At 41.4% G+C, this 12,122-nt stretch overlaps 1 protein-coding gene across 1 annotated transcript in view; it reads left to right on the top strand.

The window, feature by feature from the left end:
* LOC132536454 (cyclin-dependent kinase 19-like) overlaps nt 1–7,525 on the top strand; it is a 47,025-nt gene extending 39,500 nt beyond the window's left edge. The window contains exons 2-3 of the mRNA XM_060184355.1: nt 6,305–6,415; nt 7,223–7,525. Of these exons, the coding sequence (XP_060040338.1) occupies nt 6,305–6,415; nt 7,223–7,510 (399 nt within the window). The 3' untranslated portion in view covers nt 7,511–7,525. The remainder of the gene's footprint in view (nt 1–6,304; nt 6,416–7,222) is intronic.
* Nucleotides 7,526–12,122: the final 4,597 nt, after the last annotated feature.

The raw sequence follows: 12,122 nt of genomic DNA, 5'->3' as shown, positions 1-12,122 counted from the left end.
TATTTGAGGCTACAGTATGTAGATGTATTATAATTTACTCATCAGTTTTCTATCTTCCTGCCTTTTTTTTCTTTAAGATCTTATTTACTTATTCTTGAGAAATATAGGAGGAGAGAGAGAGAACCAGACATCACTCTAGTCCATGTGCTGTTGGGGATTGAACTCGGGACCTCATGCTTGAGAGTCCATTGCTTTATCCACTGCACCATATACTGGACCGACCTTCCTCTCTTCCTTCCTTCCTCCCTCCCCCCATCTTTTTTTTTCTTTTTTTCTTTCTAGAGAAAGAAATTGAGAGGAAGGAAGAGACAGGGGCACAGACACATGTAGCGCTTCACCACTCATGAAGTCCCCCCCACAGGTGGGGGCCAGGGGCTTGAACCCAGCTCCGTGTCCGTGTGCAGCGTGTGTACACACTCTGCCAAATGCACTGTCCAGTGCCTCTTAATCACTTTTTCTTTTGGGGGGAAGTTGATGCCTATTTTTATTCACTTTTTTTTTTAAATTTCTTTATTGGGGATTAATGTTTTACAGTTGACAGTAAGCAAGTTTGTACACACTCTTCCAAATGCACTCACTGTCCAGTGGCTTTCATCATTTTTTTCTTCTTAGACATTTATATTATTTTTTGTTTCTTTAATAGTTGTAGAGAAATTTTTGCTTCAGAAAATAGGGCAAAGAGCACACTTTTGTGTAGCCTAACATTCAGACGCTTTAGTTTCTCAGTCCTGTCCACCTTCCTGACCTGTTCCTGTGTAGCTTTAAAACTCTAGCGTATATGGTATTCACAGCTCTTTCAGAAAAACACCCTTTGTTTTTTGGGTCCTGCACCAGGTTAAAAATGTTTCTGCTCTAATCTGACTAACTTTCTCATAATTCTAGAGAAATATTCCTTTTAAAGGTTAAAGTAAATATAGCTTGTGGGAAGTTGATGTGCCTAGAATAACTTTTAAATATAGTCTATTCAATTTGTTATAAATAAAATCAGAGGATTATGGGGAAAGTTTGGAGCACAGAAATTACATGCTTGAGGCTCGTCTAGGTTCAGTTCCTGGTACCACCATATGCCAGAGCTGAGCAATGCTCTGGGCATCTCCCCCGCCCCCCCCCCCCCACTTCATATGAAAAGAAACTAATTTAAAAAAAAAATCATTCAGAACACCTTTTGAAAGGATGGAAATGTGTGCTGTCATAAGCTGTCTACTTGTTTTGCTAGTGAATGAGAACCAGGTAAAGTTCAGTAAGTTTAATTTTTGGAAGGGGTAAATATTTACTGGAAGCTTGCTATGTGCTTTGTGCCATTTTTTTAAATACTGGGGGTTTAGAGACAAAGCTTAGCCTTTGTGAAGCTGCTGAATTAATGGGGATAGATGATAAACAAGATAAAAGCCACAATACAAAGGCCCGGAATTCCTTAAATAAAGCTTGGGGAACAGATGTGTTTTGCCTTTATTTTTTTATTTTAGAAAGGTTTTTTTTTTTTTTTTAACAGAGCACTGCTCAGCTCTGGCAAGGAATTGAACCTGGGCCTTAGGAGCCTCAGACATTGAGAGACTCTTTGCATAACCACTATGCTATCTACCCCCTCTCCCCACCTGCCCAGTAATATGTTTATGTTATGCATTTCCTATTGCCCTTGTGGATGGAAACTGTCTTCTCCAAGGAGAGAGGCAAATCAGTGAAAGCTATATTAGGGGAAAATTGGCATGTGTGTGAACGAGAGAGGAATAACTGTAGTTATCAGCATCTGTAATGTACAGAGTTGTAAGATAGCGCCCACAGAATCAGAACCTGAGAGGCTCAGCCCTTGACAGTGTGTTTCTTGCCCCCCTCCCCCCATTAAAATGTAATCTGTTTTCCTTCTAGAAAATGCTTACTAGAAAGCATTTGGTTTTCCAAGTACTTGAGAAGTATAGGCAAGGGCTATAAGTACTCTAAGATGCCTGATACTGTTACTGATATTGATACTGCTGGTTAAAATTTTTAAGTAGAAGGCTGGAGAATACCCACTCCGAATAAGGGTGGTGGTGTTTGGGTTTGTTGTTTTCCCTCGTGTTTTTTCCCCCAGTAACTAGAACAGTAGAGTCACTGTTTATTGAGGTGGGGGGGGAGGGGGAAGGACACTTAGAGGGCAAGAAAAGTGGAGATCTCCCTGAAGTTACACAGTACAGTATTTTAGGCACTGATCAAATACTGTCACATGTGACATACCCTTTTCCCGAGACAAGCAGGGTCAGCGGTTAGGAGTACCTGGTTTAGGGCCCAAAGATGTTGGTATGCTTCTAATTCTGCTTCTAAAAACCCCTTCTGTTTCATTTGGTTTAATCCCCCCTGCTTAACACTGCATTCTATTTACATAACCATTGTATTCTATTTACATAACCACTGCCTGGCATTGGTTTAATCCCCACTGGTTCATGATGTCTTTTTGCTCCGCCCCCTCTCCTTGTCACACCCTGATTTTCACCAGTCACTTTTCTCTCCACCCTCTCTACGTCACATTCTGTTCCCACCCTATTTGGCAAGTTTATATAAAGACAGCATTGTGAGTTTTAAGTTAGTTAGTTTAGTTCGGTTTAGATTGCGCTGCGTCATGCATGAATAAAGAGATACTGCCTACAGCTCAACCATGAGTCCCGGGTGGTCTGTCTCCTCTTGCGAAGCCAGCCCGACACAAAGGTTTACTTTCCCTCTCACTGCAAGCAGCAGAGAGAGAGTATTTGGGATAAGGAGTCAGTAAACAAAGGCAAATTCATCAGCTCCACCCTTTACTAGGGTTGAAGGGCTTGAAGATTGACCATGGTGAGTGAGGCCATTAAACTCTATTGGGTCAGGGAGCCAAAAGCAGAGAATGGTGTGGATATAACTGCAGTGGTCAAAATCGCCACCTGCTCTGATTCCATCAATGAGGACTATATTCTGCCTAATGTTCCCACCTGAGCCAGAAACAGGGATGCCTAGTATTTCTTTAAGCAGTGGGACCAGCGATGGATAACAGCTGACAACTAAACTCCCACTTAATTGCTCTCTTCCCCCTCTAAGGAGTAGGCGTTTTATGTCATCCGTGGACACTTCCCTCCCAGATCCCAGAGGAAACACAGACAGAATTCAGAGGCAAACTGAAATGTGGAAGGCTGGCTGGAAGTAGGCCTGCCTTCTTGATTCTTCACTGTATCTTGGGCATTTAGGTTGGAGGTGAAGTGCAGGGAGCCATATCCAGATATCATGCCCAACTTAGAGCTGTTCGAACACTTCTGTAGGTGAAGAGACAGAGCTTAGTTAAAGAACCAAAATTAAAGAATTGAGTAACTGACTATTTTTAAAAGTAGTAAGAACATAGGTAACCCAAGAAGTGATCTATAAAAATTACAGAGATGGAGTTCAGGCCAAGCCATTTTTATATGATTCTAGAATAAGCATAAAAGGTACATTTTACGCATTTGAACTTATTAAAATGGGTAAACATTTATTTTTCTCTGCTTCACTGATCTGTTTGTACAGCCGTTCCCCCAAAAGTATGTTCACTGTATGAGAAAAAAATTTGGACTTTGGAATCACTCAGATCTGTTTTCCCTTTAGCTATTGACTTTGTTTTTTTGTTGTTGTTAGCTTCACTGAGCCTCAATTCTGTGTGCAGCATAGGGTTATTGTAAGGTTTAAGCAAGAGAAAAAGAAAATATATATATATAGTCTTGTACATAAAAAGCATTCACTAGAATAGGTGCAAAAAAAAAAATTCAGTAGTTTTGCCTCCTTTTCTGTATCTTCCAGAGTTTCACATTTAAAATATATTCTAGCGCTGGGTAGATAGCGTAATGGTTATGCAGAGAGTATTTCATGCCTGAAGCACCAAAGGCTCCAGGTTTAATCCGAAGTACCACTATACGCCAGAACTGAATATGTTTTTCTCTATTAAATACGAATACGGTTAAGGACAACCTGTGGCTGGCATATTTAGAAGGCTTCTTAACTTGAGCAGCTGGTGTTGTTATTGCTAATGACTTACTCAGGCAGCTGCTTGTAATTTACTAGTGCTCAGTTTTTCCTCACTACTTACTGGTCTTTACACTTTATTAGCAAAATCCAGCTTGAAGTTTCTACTTTGTGAAGGTCAATTTTTCTCTCTTTTCAAAAAAGATTTTTTTATTTGTGATTATAGCGGGTTACTAGATAATGGGGTGACAGAGGATAGTTCGAGGCCACACGCAGCACCAGAGTTCTGTGTCCCCACCCCGCTAGCCGTCTCTCAGAGCTAACCATCCTAGTTCTCACAAGCCTTAGAAACAGTTTGCTTGCCTCTGGGTGTTGGTTTGCTTGTTTTTCCCCAACTTCATGTGTATCAGTTCTCTGGGTTCCACATCTGGTGGTTATCTTTCATCTCTTTAGTTATTTTGCTAAACACCATCACCTCCTTTTCCCTTTTTTTTTTTCTTCAGGATTATTGCTGGGGCTCTGTGCCTGCACCACAAATGCACTGTTCCTGGAAACTAATTTTTTACCTTTTGTTGCCCTTGTTGTTGCTATTATTGTTGTTGTTGTTATTGATGTTGTTGTTGTTGGATAGGACACAGAGAAATGGAGAGAGGAGGGGAAGACAGAGGGGGAGAGAAAGACACCTGCAGACCTGCTTCACCACTTGTGAAACGACCCCCCTGCAGGTGGGGAGCCAGCCAGGGGCTCAAACCGGGTCCTTGCGCTTTGCGCCATGTGCGCTTAACCCACTGTGCTACTGCCCTATACCGCCCACCCCCCCCAACCCTTTTCCCTCTTTACAAAAACTCTACACACCAGTATTTATCAGTGGGTGTGAGAGTAATTTCCGTATACTCACAACTCCTCTAAAAGCCTTCAACCACACACTTTAGGTATAGAGATTGTGAAATGTCTTTTAATTTTTTTTTTATAATGGGGCACCTCTCATCTCTATTGGTGCTGCTGTGTATCCGACCTGGGACTTCTCACATGCCAGCCCAACTTAGTTTGGCTGTCTCTCTAGCCCCCAAATATGTTCCTCCTCTTGTCAGTATCTACTGAGCACATATGGTATGAAGGTCGGTATAAATAGAATTAACGCATGATTTATACCTCCCAAGAAGCTTTTCTTTAGTTAAAAAAAAAAAAAAAAAGGTGTGCACACGGGCTGGGAGGTGGTGCCCCTGGTTGAGTGCGCACGTTACAGTGCGTGCGCAAAGACCCAGGTTCAGGCCGCCAGACCCCACCTGCAGGGAGGAGGCTTTGCAAGTGGTGAGACAGTGTTTCAGGTGTCTCTCTCCTCTGTCCCCTCTCCCTTCTTGATTTCTGGCTGTCTCTATCCAATAAATAAATAAAGACAATAAAAAAATTTAAAACAGGTGTGCACATACTAAAGTATATTTATCTAGTGATTATTATGTACCATTTAAAATGATCTCACTAAACACATGCGCGCGCACACACACACACACACACACACACACACAAGCATGGGGGGGTGGTGGCACAGCTGGTTGAGTGCACGTTACAGTGCTCAAGGACCCGGGTTTGAGCCCCCAGTCCCCATCTGCAGTGGGGAAGCTTTTTGAGTGGTGAAGCAGTGTTGCAGGTGTCCCTCTGTCTCTCTCCCTCCCTATCACCCCCTTCCCTCTTGATTTCTGGCTGTCTCTCTCTAGCCAATAAATAAATATAATTAAAAAACTAAGAAAAGAAAAAGCATTGGGTAGGTACACAGTACAATGTTGACAGAGCTTATCTCTCGGGTTTTTTTTTTTTCCATTTAAAGATTTTATTTATTAATGAGATAGACAGGAGGAGAGAGAAAGAACCAGACATCCCTCTGGTGCATGTGCTGCCGGGGATTGAACTCGGGACCTCATGCTTGAGAGAGTGCACCTTCCATCGCACCGTCTCCCGGACCACCGCACCTTATCTCCCAACTGTTAGTATTTTGGTGACATTTGTTTTTCTGTTCAGTTCTCACCTGACCTTTCTAATTTTTCATTTTTTTAAAAACATTTATTTATTCCCTTTTGTTGCCCTTGTTGTTTTATTGTAGTCATTAATGTCATTGTTGTTGGATAGGACAGAGGGAAATGAGAGAGGAGGGGAAGACAGAGAGGAGGAGAGAAAGACACCTGCAGATCTGCTTCACCACTTGTGAAGCGACTCCCCTCCAGGTGGGGAGCCGGGGCCTTGAACCAGGATCTTTACTCTGGTCCTTGCGTTTTGTGCCACGTGCGCTTTAATTTTCCATTTCACCATCATAGAAAATTCCTCCTTCACTCTTCCCTGGTAACAGAATAGTGACACTTGTCTGCTTGTATTTTAGCTTTTGCGAGAATTGAAGCACCCAAATGTGATTGCACTGCAGAAGGTGTTCCTTTCTCATAGTGACAGGAAGGTGTGGCTGCTGTTTGATTATGCAGAACATGACCTGTGGGTAAGTCTCAACACACTGTTTTAGGATAACGTTTACAGGCATGGAGATATGTATGTCCTGCATATTACTAATGCCCAGAAAGGGACATGTGCCCTTTTGAGCAGAGTTCAAAATCTATATAGTAATTGTCGATGCTGATTGAAAAGAATTCAAGCAATAGACATTAATGTCTTGTTTTACTGAGAGGGGAGTATTAGTAATATTCAGAAATGACCCTGCAGAAAATGTTGATGAGAGAGGCCAGGCAGTGGCACCCCTCCTGGGCTTCTAATCTCCCCCCACCCCTTTTTTTCTCTCTATCCTAGTGATTTCCCACTTAATGTTAATCACTAGTAACATAACCATTTTATTCTGTGCCAAAGTCAGAGAGAGCTTAAGTGAGGAATTCAGCTTGTCCACCTAGTCAGTGAGGCTACTTAAGTGCACTAAGCGACACGTTTCTGATACTAGCCAGGTCAGAACTCTTTTTCTCATTTTTAATCTTTCATCACGTCAATAAACAGCGAGACTCATATTGCTTTTAGGTAGCCTTTTAAATAACTCTTCACGTTTGGGTTCCAGTTAAAATCTTGAGAATCTCAGTAAACTTAGTCATTCTGTACCCATACCAGCCAGGCTGTTTACCCTGCAATATAGATTCTGTCTTGGTTGACCTTAATATGCAAAATATCTATCTCTGGTCACTGTTGACCCTTCACAAGTAATTTTAAAATGTAGAGGATTTATTGCAGTTGTGTTTGTCTTTTATTGGTATAGCTCTTATCAGAGACTGTTTTATTATCATTGTATTTCTGCTTTAATTTGTAGCATATCATTAAATTTCATCGTGCATCAAAAGCAAATAAAAAGCCCATGCAGCTGCCGCGCTCTATGGTTAAATCATTACTTTACCAGATTCTTGACGGGATTCATTACCTCCATGCAAACTGGGTGCTTCACCGAGACTTGGTAAGTCTTCACTTCAAATTGATCCAGATTTCTGGCCTTCTCTTTATTATTATCATCATCATTTTAATTCTTTTATATTTTCTTTCTTTCTGTCTTGTAAAGATTTTTTTTCTGAGTACAGTTGTGCTAAATATTGACTGTAGATAAATGTGACAAAAATAGAAGCGAAAGGAGACATAAGTTTTACCCACACAAAAGATGAAAAATGATCAAAAGATGAACTGTTATTAACATTTGGTATATATTTTCTGCCATTATATTTTTGCATCACTATACATGTCATTGTGGTTCTCAGCAGATGGTTGAAAATCATGAATTATTCTGGAAAGGGTGTGCAGATCTGGCTGGCGCAAGTAGGGAGGAACTTCTTTTTTTTTTTACCAGTGCACTGATCAGCTCTGGTTTATAGTGGTGCAGGGGATAGAATCTGGGATTTCAGAGTCCCAGGCATGCCAGGTTGTTTTGGATTTTTCTTTTTACAAGTTTATGAGAAGACTTGCAGTTTTAATCCTGTGTGTGTGCGTGTGCGTGTGCGTGTGTGTAGAGCCAGGGCCTCACACATACATGACTTTAGTGTTGCGGCGTCACTTTTTCATTTGAGATGGGCATTGGCTAGGGGGAGAGCACTGTATTGGAGCTTCCTGTTGCCACAGCACTCCTACACTCCCCTGTGGCATTGGGGTTCCATCCTGGACTGCACACATGGCAAGATAAGAGCTCTGCCCAGAGAGTTCTCTCTCCAGGCTTCAGTAGGTTTCTCTCCCCAATGCCCCCCAGATTAATTTTACTTGAGAGAGAGTGACACACACACACACACACACACACAGAGAGAGAGAGAGGGAGAGAGGGAGAGAGAGAGAGAGAGACCCCAGAGCACCGCTTGACCACATATGGTGCCTGGATTGAACCAAGGTCCTCATGCATGCCAGGCACTTGCTATACAGGTTGATCCCTGGCAACTTCCTCCCCTGCCCTCCCCGCCCCTCTCTTTCCTTTTCTTCTCTTCCTTAACCCCACCCCTTTAAAAAAATATATATATATATTTATTTTCCCTTTTGTTGCCCTTGTTGTTTTTCATTGTTGTTGTTATTGATGTCATCGTTGTTGGGTAGGACAGAGAGAAATGGAGAGAGGAGGGGAAGACAGAGGGGGGGAGAGAAAGACAGACACCTGCAGACCTGCTTCACCACCTGTGAAGGGACTCCCCTGCAGGTGGGGAGCCAGGGACTCGACCTGGGATCCTTATGCCGGTCCTTGTGTTTTGTGCCACCTGCGCTTAACCCGCTGTGCTGCCGCCCGACTCCCAACCCCCCAACCCCCGTTTTTAAAGATTTTATTTTTATTCTTGAGATAGGAGGTGTTAGAGAAAGAGAACCAGACATCACTCGATCCATGCTCTGAAGAGCTCAGATTTGGGACCTCATACCCGAGAGTCCAATCCATCCTGCTCCCTCCACGATGAGACCATTGGTTTTTATTTTTGAAAACATATGTTGGGGCAGCAAAATAGTTCACTTGGATAGTGCGCTGCTTTGCCATGTGCATCACCAGGTTTGTGCCTGGCCCCCAGCCACATTGAAGGAGGCTTCAGTGCCGTATGTAGTGTCTACCCCCCTCCTGTCTGTCTCTGTCTTTCTGTCCGAAAAAGCCCAAAGTGTTGACGCCCAGTGTTGACAACAACAACAAATATTTTATGTGTGTTTCTTTAATGATTTGCTTCCCGTTGGTATAAGAATTACAATACACTGTTTGATAATCAACTATTTCACAATGTGAACCATCTCCAAATTTTTATTACATGCGACAAAGCTGGAGTATCTGTATAACTAAAGGTGTTAGAGTCGATAAAAAATTTTTAAAAATATTTTATTTATTTTAATGAGAGAGGGAGGGAGGGAGAGGGAGTCAGCAGAGCATTATTCAGCTTTGGTTTATGGTGGTACTGGGGATTGAACCTGGGACCTCAGAGTCTCAAGCATGAAAATATTTTACATCACCATTGTGCTATCTCCTCAGCCTGAGTCAATACAAATTTACACTGTGATAGTAGATAGAACCCCAGCCATTTAAAAAATAAACAAAAGCCTGAGTTTTGAACTTTGCACACAGAAGCATTACATCATCAAGGAGTATGGTCTTTGGTCTTTTTCACTGTGATCGATGTCACATGTGGATTAGTATTTTAATTATGTCACTTGAATCCTAGATTTAATATAGAGCTAAAGAATTTAAATACAGCCCCCAACAAGATTACTGATATTGAGGAATTGCTTTAAAAGGAAAGGAGGAAAGAAGCTAAATATATTCATCTTGGCTGAGAGATAGTTAAGTAGAGACAAAGTCTGTAAATATTTGGAACTTGGAAACACCAAGGAAGAAAAAGATGTATTTTAATCTTACAGCAGGAGCTAGCTAAGAGTAAGAAGATGAAATACAGGCTGACTCGTTTTTATGCGATTACTATTCTGGTAATTGGAAGACTATCAAAATAGAGTTTATCTCTGTTTCAAAATTATGGCCTTCTTGAGAGCAAGGATCATCTCTCAGTAATTTTTGTATTTCTACTTTTGGCATATTGTCTGTGTTCATAACTTACTTGAATTTCAGCAAAGCATCTGGGCAGTCACTCGTTACTCTCTAGGAAAGGCAGAGAAATGTTTGCTAAATTATGGTATTCTTAAATGGATTTATGACTCTAGTTACAGAACAATGCTACTGGATCAGTGGCATGAACTGAACTATAAGTTAATTAATTAATTTATTTTTTGCTTCCAGGGTTATCGTTAGGGCTTGGTGCCTGCACTGTAAATCCACTGCTCCTTGGCAGTTATTTCTCCCAATTTTTGTTGCCTTTGTTGCCCTTGCTGTTGTTGTTATTGGATAGGACAGAGAAAAATTGAGAGAGGAGGGGAAGACAGAGGGAGAGAAAGACAGACACCTGCAGATCTGCTTCACCGACAGACACCTGCAGATCTGCTTCACCGGCTGTGAGGCAACCCCTCTGCAGGTGGAGAGCCGGGGGCTCGAACCAGGATCCTTATGCTGGTCCTTGTGCTTTGCACCATGTGTGCTTAACCTGCTGCACTACCGCCTGGCCCCCTAATTTATCTTTTTATTTTCACTTTAATATTTCAGAATTTAACGTTACCAATGCTAAACTGTTGTTGAATGAGTGCTGCCGACCCCTGCCTCCAGCTCTGTCTTAAGATTATTTGTAGAGGTACCATCTCAAAATTCTGTCTTAAATTTTTGAGTAACAACTGTTCACGATAGTAGGTACATCTAGTTTTTTGAAGTTCTCTAGGCACAAATAGCCATATGTCTGCAAACACGATAAAGTACATGGAATTCCTGAGAGCAAACTGAGAAAGAACATAATTGTCTATCCAGTAATCTTCTGACAGACTTAGTAGATGCCTGCTAGAATATTAGTAATGATGATAATAGTAATGAAGCTTGCCAATAGAGTCAGAGAGAAAGGGAATTGTGTGATCTGTACTCTAGCTACAGAGAAATGTGTGACACATGACTCTTAATACTTCGTTATACTATTTAATTTGAACTTGTTGATACTTTTTTCCGCCTTAAGACACTTGCTTATTCATTCACTGGATTCCAGTGGCATCCTACAAGTCTGTGACTTTTACATATTAGACAATCTGCATTGCTTATTTGTTTCAGTGTAATAAGTTACCCCCAAATTTGATTATTTTAAACAGTAGTTGTCAAATAATAAATGGGTCAGAAATCAGATGCTGTTTATCTTGGGCCTTCCGTTTCAAGTCATTGCAAAAGAGAGAATTCATCTCAAGTCTTGAAAAGAATCCACTTCCTGGTTGGAGAACTGTCTGGAAGTCTGTACACTGCAGTTTCTCGCCATACTTTTTAGTAAAGAGATACATCAAATCTTTAATTTAGTCTAGGCAAACGTTATATCTCAGAGCAGTTTGTAAACTCACACTGCAGACCTGGGGGTAGTGACTTGTCCTGCTTCCTCTGTTTCAAGATAATGTTTCTTGCAATCCTCTGGTAAGGCAAGGCACACCGTACAAACGCAAGAGCTGTTATTGAAGGATCTTCTAGATAATGAGCTGTGGTGTTTTTTTTTTTGTGTGTGTGTGTGTTTTTGCACAGTGCGCATTTTCTATCAGCCACTCACAGAACCCAGCAATTGGAGCCTTCGTAGAGTCCTGTACCTCTGTGAGTTTATTAAAGATAGTGCTCTATTGTCCATCTGACCCGTAAGCAGTCAATAAACATTAAGAACCAGACTATCAAGAGGGCGAACTTTTAAAATGTTGTTTATATTTGACTCTAATGAGAGCACAAGACATAGAAAGACCAGAGCACCACTCAGCTCTGGCTCATGTTGGTGCTGGGGGCTGAGCCGGGGACCTTTGGGCTTCTGGCATGAAAGCCTGTTGCATAACCAGTATGCTGTCTCCCCAGCCCTAGGAGGACCAACTTCTAAAGGGAATGTGATGCCTCTTAAAGCTTAGCTCAGGGACAGTGCTTTTTTTGATAACCCTAATTTTACCACAAAAAAAAATTTTTTTTAGTTTCAACTTGCATTTATTTTTAAAATTTTATTAGTGACAATATTGATTCACAAAATTATAAGGAGACTATAATTCCACACCATTCCCATCATCAAAGTTCTGTGTCCCCATTCCTTCCATTGGAAGCTACAGTAGTTCTCCCAGGGCTGCAGATATGGTTTGACTATTATTTCTCTGTCTGTATTTATATGTAATTGCCC

This window comes from Erinaceus europaeus, unplaced genomic scaffold (genome assembly GCF_950295315.1).
Source record: "Erinaceus europaeus unplaced genomic scaffold, mEriEur2.1 scaffold_804, whole genome shotgun sequence".
NCBI classification, from domain to species: domain Eukaryota; kingdom Metazoa; phylum Chordata; class Mammalia; order Eulipotyphla; family Erinaceidae; genus Erinaceus; species Erinaceus europaeus.
This window is presented reverse-complemented; position numbering and strand designations above follow the sequence as displayed.